Source organism: Alligator mississippiensis, chromosome 3 (genome assembly GCF_030867095.1).
Source record: "Alligator mississippiensis isolate rAllMis1 chromosome 3, rAllMis1, whole genome shotgun sequence".
In the NCBI taxonomy this organism is placed as follows: Eukaryota; Metazoa; Chordata; order Crocodylia; family Alligatoridae; genus Alligator; species Alligator mississippiensis.
Window position 1 is genome coordinate 265,813,490 of NC_081826.1, and position 17,648 is coordinate 265,831,137.

At 38.7% G+C, this 17,648-nt stretch overlaps 1 protein-coding gene across 5 annotated transcripts in view; it reads left to right on the forward strand.

Annotated features, from left to right (window-relative positions):
• The window catches only part of PDE4D (phosphodiesterase 4D), a 1,195,501-nt gene extending 1,178,735 nt beyond the window's left edge, over positions 1–16,766 (forward strand). For all 5 annotated transcript variants that reach the window (XM_014594068.3, XM_019495890.2, XM_019495889.2 and 2 more), the window contains 5 exons: positions 2,832–2,931; positions 9,404–9,558; positions 10,051–10,173; positions 10,788–10,970; positions 12,209–16,766. In XM_014594068.3, the coding sequence (XP_014449554.1) occupies positions 2,832–2,931; positions 9,404–9,558; positions 10,051–10,173; positions 10,788–10,970; positions 12,209–12,622 (975 nt within the window). In that variant the 3' untranslated portion in view covers positions 12,623–16,766. The remainder of the gene's footprint in view (positions 1–2,831; positions 2,932–9,403; positions 9,559–10,050; positions 10,174–10,787; positions 10,971–12,208) is intronic.
• The last annotated feature ends 882 nt before the right edge of the window (positions 16,767–17,648 follow it).

Below are 17,648 nucleotides of genomic sequence, written 5' to 3' on the forward strand. Positions count from 1 at the left end.
CTGTTTCCATCATCTGCTTAGTATCTACAGGTCATGTCTAGGGACCTACATAACTTGCTGCAAGAGAGAGCAATTTTTACCGCCCACAGAATCAATTTCATGGTCATTTCAGGGCAGTCCTGCTCCTCAATACTGATTGGCACAGAGGCCCCACCCCTCGGTCCTGATTTGGTAGAGGGGTCCCAGGGGGAGGAGGGACAAGGGGGCAGCTGCTGTCTTGACTGCTGCCTGCCCTTTGTGTGGCCCTGCCCCTCAGCTGCCATCTTGACTCCTGCCTTTTATGCTGTGCTGCCAGCCAGTGCCTTCTCCTCCTGGGCAGGCTGCGAGGCCAGGCTGCAGCAGTAGCAAGGACTGCTGGCTTCCACCAGGAAGCCAGAATTTTATTTTTATTAATTTTTTTTTTGGTTAATTTCTTGGAAAATCACAATTTAAGTAAGTACCTGGCCATATCCAGTCACCATTTACCATGTGGCACTCTCAATTAGACCAGTAGGAATTATGCCGGGAAGGTGCTGGCAGGATGTGATGATTTTTTTTTTTTCCTTAAGCATGAATGAAATACAGCATATTTTATGTCAGAAATGATTGTTTTGGTATTTTTCTGCTTCTTTAACCTCTAGTTCTCTAAACTGAGTTCACCACCATACAAATATTAAAATTGTCAGGAAGCACAACACTTATATTACATTCTTAGTGCAGTGGTGCACAACCATTTTTCCCTGGTGGGCTGAATGGGCAGTGCCTGGTCCAACTGCAACCTAGATGGTGGTTCTGATCCAGCATCCAGGATCAGGACAGTGGGCACAATCTGGCCATTTGGAGAGGCAGCCTGGCCCGAGCCTGGACCCACAGTGAGGAAGAGGGCATGTCTTGGCTCCAACCTGGCCCAGCATGGGGGAAGGGAACATGGCCCATCTGCAAATCAGCCCCATGGTGGAAAAAGGGGTGTGGGTGGGGCCCAGGGAGGGAAGGGGGCCCAGCCTGGCTTTGACTGGCTCACAGAGCTTGGGGTTGGGAATCTGGCAGGGGGAAGGTATTCCATATAAATGGCCATTGCTCCCCCTCCACCAAATTTCCTGATCCATGGTGAGCTGTGCATGGAGTTTTCTAGCAGGGAGCTTTCCCATGGAGGCCAGGTGCTGTGCCTTCACAGGCTGCAATTGGCCTGCAGGCAAGAGGGTGAGCACCCCTGTTCATAATGGATTTTTGTTTTTCAAAAAAAAATTAAATGCAGATGTTTTTAATTTAATTAATGCTTTTTACATGAGGTATTTAAAGAGCTAACACATGTAAGGTAAAAGGAAGCTCACAAAAGGTTTGAATCTCTTTCCACTTCTATTATTAGGCTCTAATGGAGCATTATTCCAGGCTTATTTTAGCAAGCCTATGCATTCTCTAGTAGAGTGTTGAGAACAAATTCACCGCTGATGTAAACGGGTGAAATGATAGTGACTCAGAAGGATTTGCATTCACTTGCATCTGATTTGCATTTTGGCCTTTGTCTCATGGGGTCCAATGAGTCCCTGTACACATGTGGGGACACTGCTCCAACGCACTGTAATTACAGCATGTCAGAGCAGACTTGATTAATCAAGTCTGTTGGAGCATGCTAATTAGCATGCTCCAGCAGCTTCCACATCTTATGTATTCAGCATCTCTGTGCTTCAAAATGGCAGCGATGAACAAGCTTTAGTTAAAGTGCCCCCAATGCCGTTTTGAAGCGTGGGACATTGAATACACAAGACGCTGTAGGCACTTCAGTTAGAGCGGCTCTCAGAGACTTGCTCTTCCCCCCTGAGGCACGTGTAAAGACCCCCGATGTTCCAAGCTGCCAAGTGCCTCCTCTCTTACCTACTCACTGAATTGGCTATTTTGAGGGCTGTAGTTGTATCTCAAGGAATGCTTCGTTCTCCACAAAATCTTGAAAAAGATCTTCATAGCAGAGAAGGGTCCTGCTTGCAAAAGGAGCTACATTACCACTTACTTCAACAGGAAGCCACCCTGATTGCCAGGAGCATCACTTGGTTTTTCAATACAGCTGCTCTTCACAGCCTGCTTTCAGCAGTGTTTTAGCTTGTGGAAAACAAACATCTTCCTGCATGCCTGCATACTGTTGTGGCCATACTTTTTAAGATTAAGATTTTGATTAGCTTATGAAAGACATTGTATAATGTGAGTCCAGGATATCCATTACTGTTCTGTGTTCTTGTTTTCATAATGACCTTGTGGAGAAGATTCAGTCAGAGGTAGGATAAATGCTTTGCAGCCTACAGATGCAATAAATCATAAATTATAACCATTCCCAATATTACTTGGGAGGCATGCTTGTTTGAAACATTTTAAGGTTTTCCATGTTGATCATGCAGTATAGGCATGTTCAATGCAAAACAGATATGCTACCTGGGGTAATGCCAAATGATAAAATTTTGATGCGACTATTTCATACTTCGGTGTTATGGTTTAGGCACTGAATTCTATATTTAGTAATCAAAACACAAATGACCTTTTGGAAAAATTCTGAAAAAAAATCTCCCATTGAATTCAGTGCTCTTGCCACCTCTCATCAACCCTAAAAATGAGGACATTTATATTTAAAAGTAGCTGTTTGTACACAGACCCAAAATGTTTCACAGATGTAATGGAATATTTTCCAAAACTTTTATGATGGTTTCTATTTTTAAAGGATTTTTAAAAACACCTATTATGTTAAAATCACATTGCAAGATATATTTTCTTTTCTTGCTTAAGAGATAATGTCAATATACTGTATTTTTCATGAAAAGGTAGCTTCTTTGGTTAATAATTGTAATTTCTATTTTATGGTTTTCCAGGCAGTGTTCACCGATTTAGAGATTCTTGCAGCAATTTTTGCTAGTGCAATACATGATGTAGATCACCCTGGAGTTTCAAACCAGTTTCTTATCAACACAAGTAAGTATGGCTTTTTAGAAAGCATTTAAAGTTCTCTGTTTGTTGTTCTGTAACATTTCTGTATTGCAAATAAAAACACAGCCTGTTTTTCTTTGTATATCCATATTTACCTTTTCTTAGAACTCATATAGGTGTTTGCATTTTAATCTGTTTATCCTTTTGCATGGAACTTAACCCTAGAAATAAATCAATTTATTGTGATAAGTGCTCAAGCACAAGCACATGAGGATGAACTACAAAACTTAGTCCCATTAGGACAAGATACTCATTCTTCTGAAAGAAAAGTGTACAGTTTTCATTAAATGAGAAAAATATATACAAGAACAACATTAGAAAATTAAAGAAAATAAAATATGAAACAATGGAAGGAGGAAACAAAACAGTCAACATCCATGGGTTTGTAGGGCTCTTTGAAATAGACTGTGCAGAGCCCATCCTTTTTTTCCTGCCTGTGATAGTTTTGCCGTATATATGTGTGTATATATATATATATATATATATATAATATGCTGTCAGCAAACATGGCTTCTTTTCAAATGCAGGCTCCCTCAGGCTCTGGCAAAAACTCTGGCCCACCACTTGTGAGATTCCACAGCCTCTGGCTGACAATTAGATAGACCAGGAAGCAAAGGACATGAACCAATCTATTGCCACTCCTGAATGTGAGGTCCAATGAACCAGTAATTGGTTCTTCTCTGCTTAGTGTAGTATTACAGCAATGCTCCCAATTTTTTACCAGACCGAAGCACTAACTTCTTAGTTAATTTCATATCTTTTTTCAAAGGAGCCAGATTGTCATATATTTACTGAACAGAGCCTGACGAAATGAGACCCAGAGATTTCCGTGAGACTGTTCATACAATTTGGGTATGAATGAATGAACAATTTAGCACAGAGGCATAGCTAGCTGTTTCTTCTCCTTGAGCAGAGCTGAGGAAGAACTGTGGGGGGGGGCGGGATTGGGTTGTTCAGAGATCGTGACGGGCAACGGGCAGAGTCATCTGCCTCTGATTGATGTGGCTGAAACTAACAGCCTTTGAGTGAGCCTGTGCTGAGCACAGTCCACTGCTGCTTCTCTGGTGTTCCCACTGCCTCCATTCCAGTGTCTCCCATAATAAATACCCAAGGCCCATGCCCTGGTTGACCACCTCTAATTATACTACTGATTCACTTTGGGGTAAAAAAGGGTCAGGATTTTACCCTGTGTTAGCTGCTCTGTGAGAGTTTAGCCTTCTTTCATAGATACTTAAGCTTCTCTTCTTTAGTTTCCATTTACCACAAGATAAGAATTCACACATGTGCACTAACCACAGAGCAGCTGACACAGTAAAGTCCTATTCCTTTTTAAACTGAAGTGGATTGCTCATGTGTCCATATCCTAAGGTGAGTAAGGACAGTACAATCTAGATCAGTGTAAGTTCCTATTTAAAATGTTATTTCTTTAGCTATCCCAAGCAAATTTTAAACAGCTGACAAGAAATATCACATCTGAAATAACGTTAAGAGTCTGAGCAAGTCAGGAGAAAAAGCCGGGGAAAAACTATGGAATCAGGTCTGAGATTGCTGTACTGGTGGTACAATGCCATAAACCTGACCTAGCAGCCTGGTTTAAGGCAGAGATCTAGTTTTGATTCTTTTTTTTCTGTTGCAGGTTCAAATAAGATACTGAACATTGTTTGAATCTATTTGTGCTTTAATTGCCGTAGGGCTACCCTATAGTGGAAATCAATTCAGTGACTCATCAGCAAGGGAGAGGTTTGAAAATGTTACTGGATTTTTGGAGCTGTGTTGATAACAAGTGCAGTTCATTTTGATATAGGAACAGCATGAACCAGTACTTAATTTTCATACTTCTGAGAATAGGCTGATATAGCCTATAGCTTTTTGTGGGACCATTCAGGAATTAACATAGACATATTATTTACAGCTTTTGGTAAAGCAATATAATAAAATTAACAATAACACTTATACATAATATAATAGCATTTACATGATTTATACTTGATATTTTTTGCCAAAAACATACTATAATATTATCCACTCTGACAGTTTACAAAAAATTAAAACAACATAGTATATAATGATATGAAAATAAAGAAAATGAAGCAGAGGACCATATAGTAAAACAGGGGAAGTGGCCCGGAAAACCTTAGGGACTATTTGACAGGCTGCAAATTGTTAGAAGGAATGCGAATTGTTCCTTTTTTCATTAGCCAGATATTTAAAAATTTTCCACTAATGGTGAGATGCATTTTCTTCTTTCTCTGAAGAACAAACAAGACCACAAATATTGATTTAAGTTATCCATCTCATAAGAACACGTGTCCAAATACAGGGTGTGAAACCACCAACCCATGAGAATTGTGTATCTCCTTAGAGCAGGGGTGTCAAATCCCCATGGCCAGATCCAGCCTGCTGACCTGGGTCATCTGAACCACCAACTTTTGTGTCAGCTCTGGCTCCGGTGGTAGGGCTTCCCATGGTGGCAATCAGCACCTCTGGGAGAACAGCACAAAGTAGAACTGCCGTCAGATGGCCTGCCACTGTGGCCAGAGCCAGGGCAAAAGACTCAGCAGGCTGTGGCCACAGTGGCAGAGCTTCTGGCTGGAGTGCTCTCACTGGAGTGCTGGCTGCCACCACAGGAAGCCCCATCACGTCTGTCAGAGCCCTGGCTTTGGTTGTAGCAAGGGTATGGTGGGGTTTGTCCACAGTGCTACTGGGACTGTCAGCTCCTGATTCCCACTAGAATTCAGACTGCTGTTGTGGGACCCCATGGTGCTTCTTAGGTTTCCAGCACCTGGCTCTCACTGCGGAGCTGACTGCCATATAGGAAAGCCCTGCTGCTGTGCTCTAGCTACAGGGAAAGGTCTTCAGCCCATGCTACTCATAGAGCTGCCTGTACCCTGGTTAAAGCTGGGGCTCGGTGCTGCCATAGGAAGTTACACCCCTGTTGCCACGGCCTTGATCACAGTGCTGCAGGGCTGCTTTTGCCCTGGCAAAAGCTGGAATGCTGGCTGTCACTGGAAGCCATACCACCACCTTGCCAGAGCTGTGGCCATGGTGCCAGAGTCTCTGAATGCTGTGCTGCTTTGTTTGCCAGCACCCCAGCTCTCGCTGGAGCACTGTCTGCCACTGCAGACAGCCCAGCCACTGTTGCCAGAACCCTGGCTTTGGCCATGGTAACATGCATGCACACATACACACACTCTCTCTGTCTCTCTCCCGGTCTCTGACTCACTCACTCACTCACTCACTCACTCACTCACTCACTCACTCACTCACTCACTCACTCACTCACTCACTCACTCACTCACTGTCCCTACAGTGTGCTAGCTTTCTTCATGCAGACACACATGTGCACATACTTTATTGCTTTATTCAGAGTCAGAGTGATTTAAGTAACCTGTAGCACTACAGGATCATGTAGATGCAACAGTTAGATAGTATCAGTGGGTTCATGCTCCCAAGCAGCAGGAGTTCTCCCTCCTTTTTTAAAGTACCTAAAAGTATGTTTGGCCATACTCATATGCAAAACCCAGTTACAACTGACAATTTGAAAGTTATCGATTGGCATGTAAGAAATGAGATGATTGTCTCAATCCAGTAACTGTGGATAGACAAACTTCCACATCAGCAAAATCCAGCACTAATTGACACTTTCTGGCTGGCTGATCAGAGGCTTAGGATTTCAAGGGGAGTCTTTTGTCCTCGTGACAGCCCTGTGAGTTAGTTATTTATTACTATTCTCATTTCATACATGGGGAACTAAGATATAAAGAGATGAAGATCCTAACACTCCAAGGCAGAATGGCAGCTAGCTACCATTAATCATTGCTAAACCCATCAAACAGAGTTAAGCATCTAGGTTGCTTGCAGATGTTAAAAAATAATTTAAAAATAACGCTTGCTTTACCAAAAGAAGCAGTGCTTTACTTCGACCCAGCTCTGCAGCGTCCATATAGATTGGGCACTTCAGCAAGGCTTTTTGGCACTTTTAGCTAAAGCTGATTCAATCAGCTATTAGATAAAAGTGCCAAAAAAGCCCCACTAAAGCGCACAATCTTTACAGACATCAGGCAAGCTGGGTTGAAGTAACATGCTGCCTCTCTGGACATGCGTTGGGCATGGCCCCAGAACATGCCAAGTTTAAAGTAAAGCACTTTGGTTGGTTGGTTTTGTTTTGTTTTGTTTTGTTTGTTTGTTTTACATCTACAAGCACCCCTAAATATCCTTAAACATCTGGTACTGTACTAAGTGACTCATCCAGTATCATACAGGAAGCCTGGGACAGAGCAAGCTGTTGGACTCAGGTCTCCTAAGTCCTCAGCCTGCTAGTTTTCCTAACATCCTCATCTTTGCCTTCAGTCTTCTCTGTTTTCCATTGATCCTTGTAGTACATTTATTTGATGTATAAATTACTAACTTGTGACGTAGATAAATAATAATAAATAAAATTTAAAAATAAAGTTTGCTTTTAAAAGCTAAATTATTAATATTTGTGTCACAATTCAGTGTATTCATTATTAAACTGTGTTCATCTGTGGTATTTTTGAATATTTGTTCCTTTTTACAAGAATTAGGATATATTTGTACATTTGTTCATGATTTTGTACACGTTTGTACAAAAAAAAGGACCCCTTATTAATATTTCAAAAAAGGTTCATATTAGCATCAGCTGGTTTTTTTTAATCATTTTTTTTCTTACCAACATACCTGGAGCCTCTAACATGATTGTTGTGGTGAATAACACATGGGCACTTTTTCTTTCACTGCGATTACAAATTTCAGCATGATGGAGCCACCCCGTGAGCTCTAGCTCTTTCTGGGTAACTTAATTGTGTTGAGCAATTCTCTAGTATTGACCTTCTGGAAGGTTGCTTTGTCTGAAAAATAAATCATTTTCCACTTTCTTTCTTAGAAAAACAGCAAATAAATGCAGTGATGATTTATTTTTCACAAAAAAAAAAAAAATGGAAAAAAAGATTAAAGGGGTATTGATTGACAAAAAGGTATTTCTTTTCCTGTCTGTTCTTATGGTTTTTACTGCTTTCAGGAGAAACAAAGGTAGGGAAAGGATTTCCTGATTCACAGGATTCACGTGTTCAGTACAGGAGAGTGAGACAGCAGGAGAATACATAATGAGGCTTTGGAGATCTGAACAGAAGAGCCTTTATATGCTACCCCATTGAGCCAGAGGGATTTCAGAGTAGAGCTTCTCTAAAAGAAGATAACAAGGGCAAACATTAGAATATGCACGGATAGATTTAGGATATATAAACTGCAATAAACATAAATTAACATCAATAAATAATCAGTTTGATTGCATATAATCTATTTTTTCCTAACGACAGATCCATTATGGGACATATTCAAACTTATGCAAGCTAGTTGTCTGCGTACAATCCAGCTGTGCACCTGTGCAAATGGAATGTGTCTTTATTGCCAAAACTCTCTTTTACCAGGCCCTAAGTAGACATACCAACTTCTGCATGCAATTAAATAAAGATCTTGTTAGGAGAATTTGAGCCCAATTTATTTTTATGAATATATAGAGTGACCTACAGTTAAGGATCCTTAGGTTTGAAAAAGTAGCATTTTGTCATTAATAATTAGTTGTCTACAACTCGGGTATTAGATACTGAAGAAGTCATTTTTTGCTACCATCCAAAAGTTATCCTTTTAAAGATGCAGTGTTCTCTGAGAGAGGATCCTGAAATACAACTTCTTCCAAAACATGCTGTTGTCACAGGCTAATAATGTGCGTACTCTCCGCTTCCTTGGGGACCTGACATTGTTAAAGGTTATAGGTAAAAAATTGGTTGGTTGCAACATGTAAGAATTTGCTTCTGTTCATTTTTTTTTTTTTTTTACCCTAGCACCAAGTTGCTGGCATATGCGACTTAATTTGGTAGTTGTGTGGAAGGGATGTGTATGCAGTATTTTCCATCCAATTTGATGTCCACATGGAATGTTGTTCTGAAAGTTCAGCACTGGAAGCTTACTTGCCATTTCATGTATGCATACAGGCTTTGGTGGAAATCTGGCATTGTATATTCTGCAAACACCTGTGCCTTGACTAGTTAGGGTTTTTGCAGGGAGGGGAGAAGGAGGAGGATGTTTACTTCATCAATACCCAGAACCTCTGAATTATACAAACCCTTTTCTTCCTGTATACACCATTGAAGATAGAAGAAGTTAAAAGATGTTGGAATAAAAAGGGCATCTTTAAATCTTATAAAACATAACAGCCTTGTATTTATTCTATTTTCTTAATTACCATCTTAGAAGATGCCAACAAGTGTAGATCTAAGAAGGCATTAGTTTGACCTGTAGCTGGCAGCCAGAAAGAAGACTATTGTAAGCAAACATTAGAGTAATCTGCGATTTTCAGCTGTCATGACAATCTGAAAAATCAAAATTTACTTGGGGGAAATGGGCTTTATTAACATTCTGCTTCATGACTGTCTTGCAGACTCTGAACTTGCCTTGATGTACAATGACTCATCAGTATTGGAGAATCATCATTTGGCTGTGGGCTTCAAGTTGCTGCAGGAAGAGAATTGTGACATTTTCCAGAATTTGACCAAAAAACAGAGACAATCACTGAGGAAAATGGTCATTGACATTGTGAGTTACAACTTGAGCTTCCCACTTCCATAATGTTTTGAAATTGAATGGCAGAAACAAACAGTAGATAAACTTTTATGGTAAATTATAATCAAACATGCAGTATAGACAGTGAAATGAAAATTGCCTTATCTGTTGCTCATGCACATACGTTGGGCTCCTTTGATTTAAATGCATGTTTCTGATTATCTTGGAGTTCTTCGAGGTAATTTTTGTCAAGATACTTGTGTGTGCTTCTGCAGCATTACAGTCTAAATGGTCATTAAATTTAACATCTCAATTAAAATGTCATTTTTTCATATAAATCAAAATGAAATTCTGTCCTTTGAGTTACTCTGGCTTAGGACAGGTCTTTGTATAGTCAAATGTGTGAACTGTGGTTTATGTTTTTCAGAACTATATTTTTGTGTAATTTGGGGCCTGTGAATTCAAATATTGGTTCAAAAAAAGTCATTTGAACATTTTGATTACTAATGATTTGTCTTGTTCAAGGTGCTTGCAACAGACATGTCTAAACATATGAATCTATTGGCTGATTTGAAAACTATGGTTGAAACCAAAAAAGTGACAAGTTCTGGGGTTCTACTTCTTGATAACTATTCAGACAGAATTCAGGTAAGACAGCTGAAAATGTTCTCTTACCTTAATTTTCTTCATTTCCTACATTTGTCTTCCCAATTCTTCATGTGTATGTGCTTTATTTTAACTCCCTTCTCACCTCGCTAAGCTCTATTTTTCTTTTCCCTTTCCTTTTAAATGTGTGTGATCCATATATGCCATGGTTAGATTCAGTATCATTTTTTTTTTATGGAGCATTAACCAATTTTTTAACTGAGCTTCAAGGCAGGACAGAATTTTTCTTGGTTTAATTTTATATGGCCTAACCTCCAAGTAGACAGCTGGTTAGCCATGTTAATTTGAAGTCTACCCTACCTTCTGCCTAACCTCTAAGTATCTTTGAACCTAATTAGTCTTGCACTTAAATATTTTTTGTTGCTCAGTATAGGCAGAAGCTTGAGAAGTGAGATAATTTGTGGCTATTAATGCAAGTGTGAAAAACATACACAGGCACCTCAAGCTTCTGCTGTTCAGAATAAATCTAGCACTACATGTATTTTCACGATTCTGCTTCACAGCCACCAAATGTGTAAATGGAAAAAAGAGCCTTTCGTCTCTAGTGTAATAACACCACAGGTGCTCAGTAGCTAATACGTGTTTGTCTATTTTAGGTTCTTCAGAATATGGTGCACTGTGCAGATCTAAGCAATCCAACCAAGCCACTCCATATCTATCGCCAGTGGACAGACAGAATAATGGAAGAGTTCTTCCGTCAAGGAGACAGGGAAAGGGAGAGGGGCATGGAGATAAGTCCCATGTGTGATAAGCACAATGCATCTATAGAGAAATCACAGGTAATCCATTTACATGATCAGTGCTGCTGCTTATCCACATTTCATTTATTTGCCTGGGTTTATGGTTCCATGATGTAGGACCTTCTATACTTCCCCTATAATTCAGCATCTAAGCAACTAGATGGTGAAAAGTATTAAGAATTCCTACCTTTAAAATACATCTATACTTGTGTATTGGTGAAAGTTTCCATCATTGTACTCTCTCAGGCTAAATACAGACAGTCAAAATCAGAGGCTGAATTGATTCAATCTGTTCAGATTAGTCTAAACTGTATAGATTAAACCAAAAAGCAAGTGAACAGGCATTCACTTTTGATTCTGAAAATGCAGCCACATGCCTGCAGTGGCCTAGGCCAGAACTGGGGGGGAGGCCTCTAGAGCATGTATTCCTGCTCAGCTGAAGCAGATAGCTTGGGCCAAGGCTAGCCTGCCCACCCTGCAAGGGGGCAGTGGGGTTTGTGGGGGTGTGCAAAGCATCCTGGGATGATAGGACTATGAGTTAACTGATTTAGGTTAAATGGATTTATTGAACTTGTCCTAGATCCCTTCCAGCTTCAAGTTAAGTCTAATACAATATCCATCCAGGTTTATCTTTAACTGGTTTTGGCCATTTTGAAAGCTGTTTATGTGCTGTTGTGTTATAGATGTGAACCAGTTTGTATCACTTATACTAGTTTTATATGAAATTTATATCCCTAGCCTCACAGTATAGAAGGTTCTATGAGAGAGAATACAGTACATCTGTTCCTCAAGTTTCTTTTTAAAAACAGGATTATATAAAAAAAACCAAACATATTTTCAGCTTGTTAGGAAAAAAACCTGAGTTGCTTGAAAGTATAATTCATTTAGCAGTAGCAGTTTATAAATAAACCCCTTCTACTATCCATCTCCCATGACTACAAAATAAAAACCTGAGAATTCAGCCTGAGTGCATTTCAGACCACTGAGAATGTTGCAAGAGCCCATATTCTATATAGATTTGTAGAGCTTCTGTTTGGCCATCTTAGGCATGTGTCTTCAGCATGCTGGTTTCTGACAGGACTGTACTCAGACATTATTCTTTTGAGAGCATGAACATCAGGAGTCTCTGTCCTAGTAGCATTATCTTTTTTATTAAACTTATATGTCTTTGTATTAACTTTGTAATGACTTTTTATTTTATTTAACTTATATGTCTTTGTTTTTCTTGTGAATAAAATACTCCTCCTAATTCTGCATTGTTAAATTGCTTGAAACAGGTGGGGTTTATAGACTACATTGTTCATCCTCTCTGGGAGACATGGGCAGATCTTGTACACCCTGATGCCCAGGACATCTTAGACACACTGGAGGACAATCGAGAGTGGTACCAGAGCACAATCCCTCAGAGTCCCTCTCCTGCACCTGACGAACAGGAAGAGGGTAGGCAGGGCCAAACTGAAAAATTCCAGTTTGAACTAACATTGGAAGAAGATGGTGAGTCAGATACAGAAAAAGACAGTGGAAGTCAAGTGGAAGAAGATACCAGCTGCAGTGACTCCAAGACTCTTTGCACCCAGGACTCAGAGTCCACTGAAATTCCTCTTGACGAGCAAGTCGGGGAAGAAGTGGAAGAGGAGGAGAGCCAGACAGAACCTTGTGTAGTAGAGGAAGATCATTCTCCTGACACGTAACAGTGTGGAGACTGAATCTCTCTCTCCAGCTCTCTGTCTCTCTCTCTTTTTTAAAAATTAGAAAATTGTTTTCCAAAGTGCATGTCATATGCTACAACCATGGTCACACCTCACCATCATCTGCCAGAATGCTCGTCGATCAAAACTGACCTTGATTACTCTGTATGGCACTCAGGAATATTGTAACCAGATTCTTCACCTCCATGGCATCAGAGAACAAGAGGGAAAACATCCATAAACAGCATATTAATAAGATCTCCACTTGGCAGATTTGATTAGAGAGAGCAAGGCTATTCTTGAAGCATTTCAGAGGAGTACTGACTGCCAGCAGAAGGCTGGTGTGCTTTGGGAAGTTTAGTTTAGTTTAGTTTTGTTTTCTTTCACAAGCAAAGCATTGAGTAATATTCATCATCACCATTTTAAGAAAACAGCCAGAGAATGAACTGTGGTTCCTAATGGAAAGGAAATGCACATGGATAATGGGACACAACATGAATCTGTTACCAATAGGAAGATGAGCTGTGGAAATTGCATAATTTTCTAATTTCAAGTCTTCCTGATACATAAACTGAAAAAGTGTGGCCCAGTGGGTTGCACTGACCTCTGCATTTTGTAAAATATGTAAAACAGAGATCTTTTGTAGAGCTTACTTTTATTATTAAATGTATTGAGGTATTATATTTAAAGACAAAAACACTTTCACAACTTCATCTGCCACTGGTTATTTTTTTCTCCGAAGAGTAACTTGCAAGTTTTCAGTACAGATCTGTGCTACACTGGATTATACCTAGTACATTTTTTTGCACCTTTGATTTTCATAGTAATGATTTGAGCTGTAAAAATCCATTATTTTCTATACCAGTGACTTCCAATGAGTACTTTTGTATAGGTTGCAGAAAACCCTTTCAATATAATTATATTTACCTTTTTGTTTTGTTTTAATTATCATTTTCCCAGACATACAACAGAAATCTGCATTGACCTCTTGTCCTCACAGTGGACCTAATCCTGCATGGACTGTCCCTTGCTTATGTGTATAGGCTTTACACACATGCATAGTTCCATGGAATTCAATGAGACTTCCAGGGCTTTGCAAGAAGAGTGGGCCCATCTACTCTGAGAAGTGAAACACCTTTTTATATACACACAATTCTCTCATTTCCTCAACTCATTCCATTAAAACATCATTTAAGGCCATTTTTGACTGCAAACTGTAGAATGCTAACCGAAAACGGCCTAATACAATGTATGGAATATTTGTTTAGGCAAAAAATTGTAATCTCTCCTGTTCTGTCTCCCTTAATACCTTTTTATCTGTGTCTGTAGTTTGGGCAGTGACTGCTGTCTAACAAGATCACGTGTTCACCTCAGAAGTATGTATTTCCTAAAAATAGTCATAAGCATATTTTTTATAACCCTATCTTTGTATGTTACTTTACAGTCTCAAAATGTTTTCACCCTTGGTCCACACGGCATTCACAAGATCCTACTTCTAAGTCTGATTAGTATTGAAGCCTTCAGTGTCTTGAAAGGGAAAAAAGAGTATCAAGTCCCATTTGTCGGTATCTAGACTGACTAAAAAGTCAGGTAAAGCAAGAAAGAAGTGTCCTCTTTTAGTTGACCCTTCATTAAGACAGTAGTTTTGATGATAGAAGTTGGGAAATAATTTCCTAGGAAAGTCAATTCCCTGTGTGTCAGATTCTAGTAGAAGGACAGGGTAATGCTGACTTTTGAACAAAATTAAATGGAAACAGCATTTATTTCCCTTGCTTGAATTTGGTTGACCCAGTGGAAATGTAGGATATGAATAGGGGTTAATACCCATGTTACAAGCGTAGGGTAAAAACTCGTTTTAAACGACAAGCTAATGGTTCAGCATTCAAGTGCATTTTGCGTTTTTCTGTATCCAGCTCATAGGGTTATTCCCCTTTATCCCTGAAATGGTGTTAGCACAGAACATACTGAAGGGAGACTGAAAATGAAAAGATCTTACTGTAGTAGCAGTCTTAGGTTCATTTCTGTCCTTTGCCATTTTTCCTTGAATGTTCTACCATCTAAAAATCACTTCAATCCCCAAGAGTGCCTGGAATTTTAATAATGAAAAAAAGCAATATAAATTCCAAAAATCAATATGAACCTGAAAGGGTTTTACATCTGCACTAATTGAAAATAAAGAAACTTAAAGAAAATACCACCATATTTGAAAAATACACCCACATACATGGACAATCAAATAGTAGAAAAAGACATCATATCTTAGAGCCAGGGATCTAATGCACTGTACAATCTTTTTCTTTGCCAAAGTGTGTTTTAGCATTGCACACGGCTTTAAAAACAATATAATTTACAAGTGGCTTTATATGTTCTAAATATTTTTGCCATATGAAAATGCAATGAGTTGGGTACTGAATGGGGAAAAAAAGAAAAACCCATGTTTGCTTATAACAGTACACTTTAGCTTGCAAGTTACTGTACTCAGTAATGCTGTGTTTGGTTGTTTTAATTGTTTTTGTGTCATTGTTAAAAATAACGATGAGAGAATATAGGTAGAACAAATTGCATTCAGCAGTTTAAAAAACTTGAATGAAAAGGATTTTACAGAAAGTTTGAAACTTCTTTTAAATGCATTATTTATTTTATTTTGTGCCATCTGTTTTTCTCACCAAATGACCTTACCTGTAATACAGTCTTGTTTGTCTCTGTTTACAACCATGTATTTATTGTAATGTACATACTGTAATGTTAATTGTAAATTATCAGTTCTTATTATAACATCATCCTTGATAGGGTGGTGTTGCTATATTTGGAAACTCTTGGTGAGAGAATGAATATTGTGTATACATACTCCCTGTACATTTTTTCTCCTGTAATATATTCTATGTCACCTTAGAGCTTGTTTATGGAAGATTCAAGAAAAAACTATAAAATACTTAACGATATATAAATAAAAAAGCTGCAGGTCTTTGGTCCCAGGGCTGTGCCTTAACTTTAAACAATATTTTCTTCTGTTTTGCTGCATTTGAAAGTAAGGTAGCTGTGGGGCTAGGGCTGGGCATTTCTCCCATACTTGTAGTTGTTGATTGATTGGGTAACTGGCATATGCTAGTATGTACAACATTCCAAACTACTCTTATTCATGACCCCACTGGAAATTCAATTTTTTTTCTGTACCCATGGTAGTATAACAGTATTGTCTACCTGACTGGTTTTTTGTCCATGTCTGGAGGCTATAGTCAGGGATTATTATAGCCATGTTCAGTTTTATTAAATTAACACTGTCATTTGCAATGGCAATATACATATGGACTGTACATCTCACATTTCTGCTAAGTCATTTGGCACTTACATGGGAAAAATAAATAATCTGGATTCAAGAATTGTAATTTATATGTATTATTAGTTTTACAATTGTCTTTAATATTCCTTCCTTCCTTAGTACTAAGAGAGTGGGTACAGGATACCACTCTAAAAACAGAATTCATAGAGGAGGGCAAGAAATGCTTTCCAACACTAGTATTAGTGTTACAAGCAGCCAAAGCTTTCCTTTTGTATAAATATAACTAAGGCTTTGTACAGTTGCCTATAGTTAGATGCACTGTCTGTAGGATGATTCTAAACCATTAGATCTTTTAATAACACTAGTATTAGTTTTGCAAAATTGGACTCTTTAAAGCATCTCTAGCCTTTTAAACATCTCAGTTGCTATAGACCAGTTAGAACCCTTGATAGTAATTCACTAGCTAGCATGACATATACTTTTATCCATTCTATTAATGCCCAGCCCTTGTAGCATGTGACTGTTCAGTGAAAGGAGAGATTCTTTTTCAAGGAAAAACAGAGCCTCCTTTTTGACACAAACTGTAGATTTTAGCAGCCCTGGCCCAAAGGAATTTGATTGCTTTTGTTTTAAATAGTATAAAAGGGACACTATACCGACAGAAATCCTGAGCAATTTTTGTTATTGTTTTAATTTGGTTTTTCCTTTGGGTATGTCTTGAGAGTGGCAACATGTGTGAACATTGCAAATGATGATTCTTTCAATGGTTTCTTAGCCACTCTTACAGCCTATGGGATAGTACTGTACATCAATACCTTCATATGAAATTTTTATATGCAATGGAAATAAAAGCATGGGTTGATTCTGCCTAGGTACTGTACTTGATTTTCTTTTGTGACTAAAATATATTGCACCTAGGAAATGCCATTGGAAACGATATAAAGCACAGCAGCGTGCCAAAAGGATTCCATGACCTCATAGCAATTATACATGGCAAGAAGTAAATTTGGTCAGTAATGGATTAGTCTATCACCAGCAACATTCCCTAAAGACCTTAATCCACTAAGGTGCTAATCACATCCCAAGGGTCAGGCTTCATCTTGACTCCATGAAGATTTTGCCATTTTAGTTCAGAGCAAGTTGGAGCCAATCCTGAGGAAAAGGGCTTTGTGTAGAGGGCTCTGGGAACTTTTTTTTTCCTTAGTGGAGATGATCAATAAAGATATAACAGGAAAAGGAAATCCCCTAGTTATATATTCACCTGGTCAAAGAGGAAGATAATATGATGGTAGTTTTAATGAAACTATTGATCAAAAACTAAAGTGTACTTTGCTTAGGAAGAAATGTAGCTCTTGATCTTTAATGCGAGCACAGTTATCTGATTCTTAGTGCTTGTATTGGTACAAACCTTGCAGTGTCTTTTGTGTGTTGTTGTGTTGTTTTGTTGACCAAACTCTCATTGACTATGATTCTTTTGCTTAAGGAAAAACATTGGCCATCATTTATACTTACATATTCCAGCAAGAATTCCCAGAGGTTTTGTTGGATTTATTGGTATTATGCTTATAATGCTAAAAAGGTGTCCTTCTTACCAGTAAATTAGACATTGCTTATTATATTTATATTAATGCCACATTTAATCTAGGAGCTCCAGTCAAGAACAGGGACCCATTGTACCTGACTAAAACAAAATCCTGCAAAGTGACTTGAACTATGAGTGTGATCCAGGCAAGCATTGAAGTACTTGCT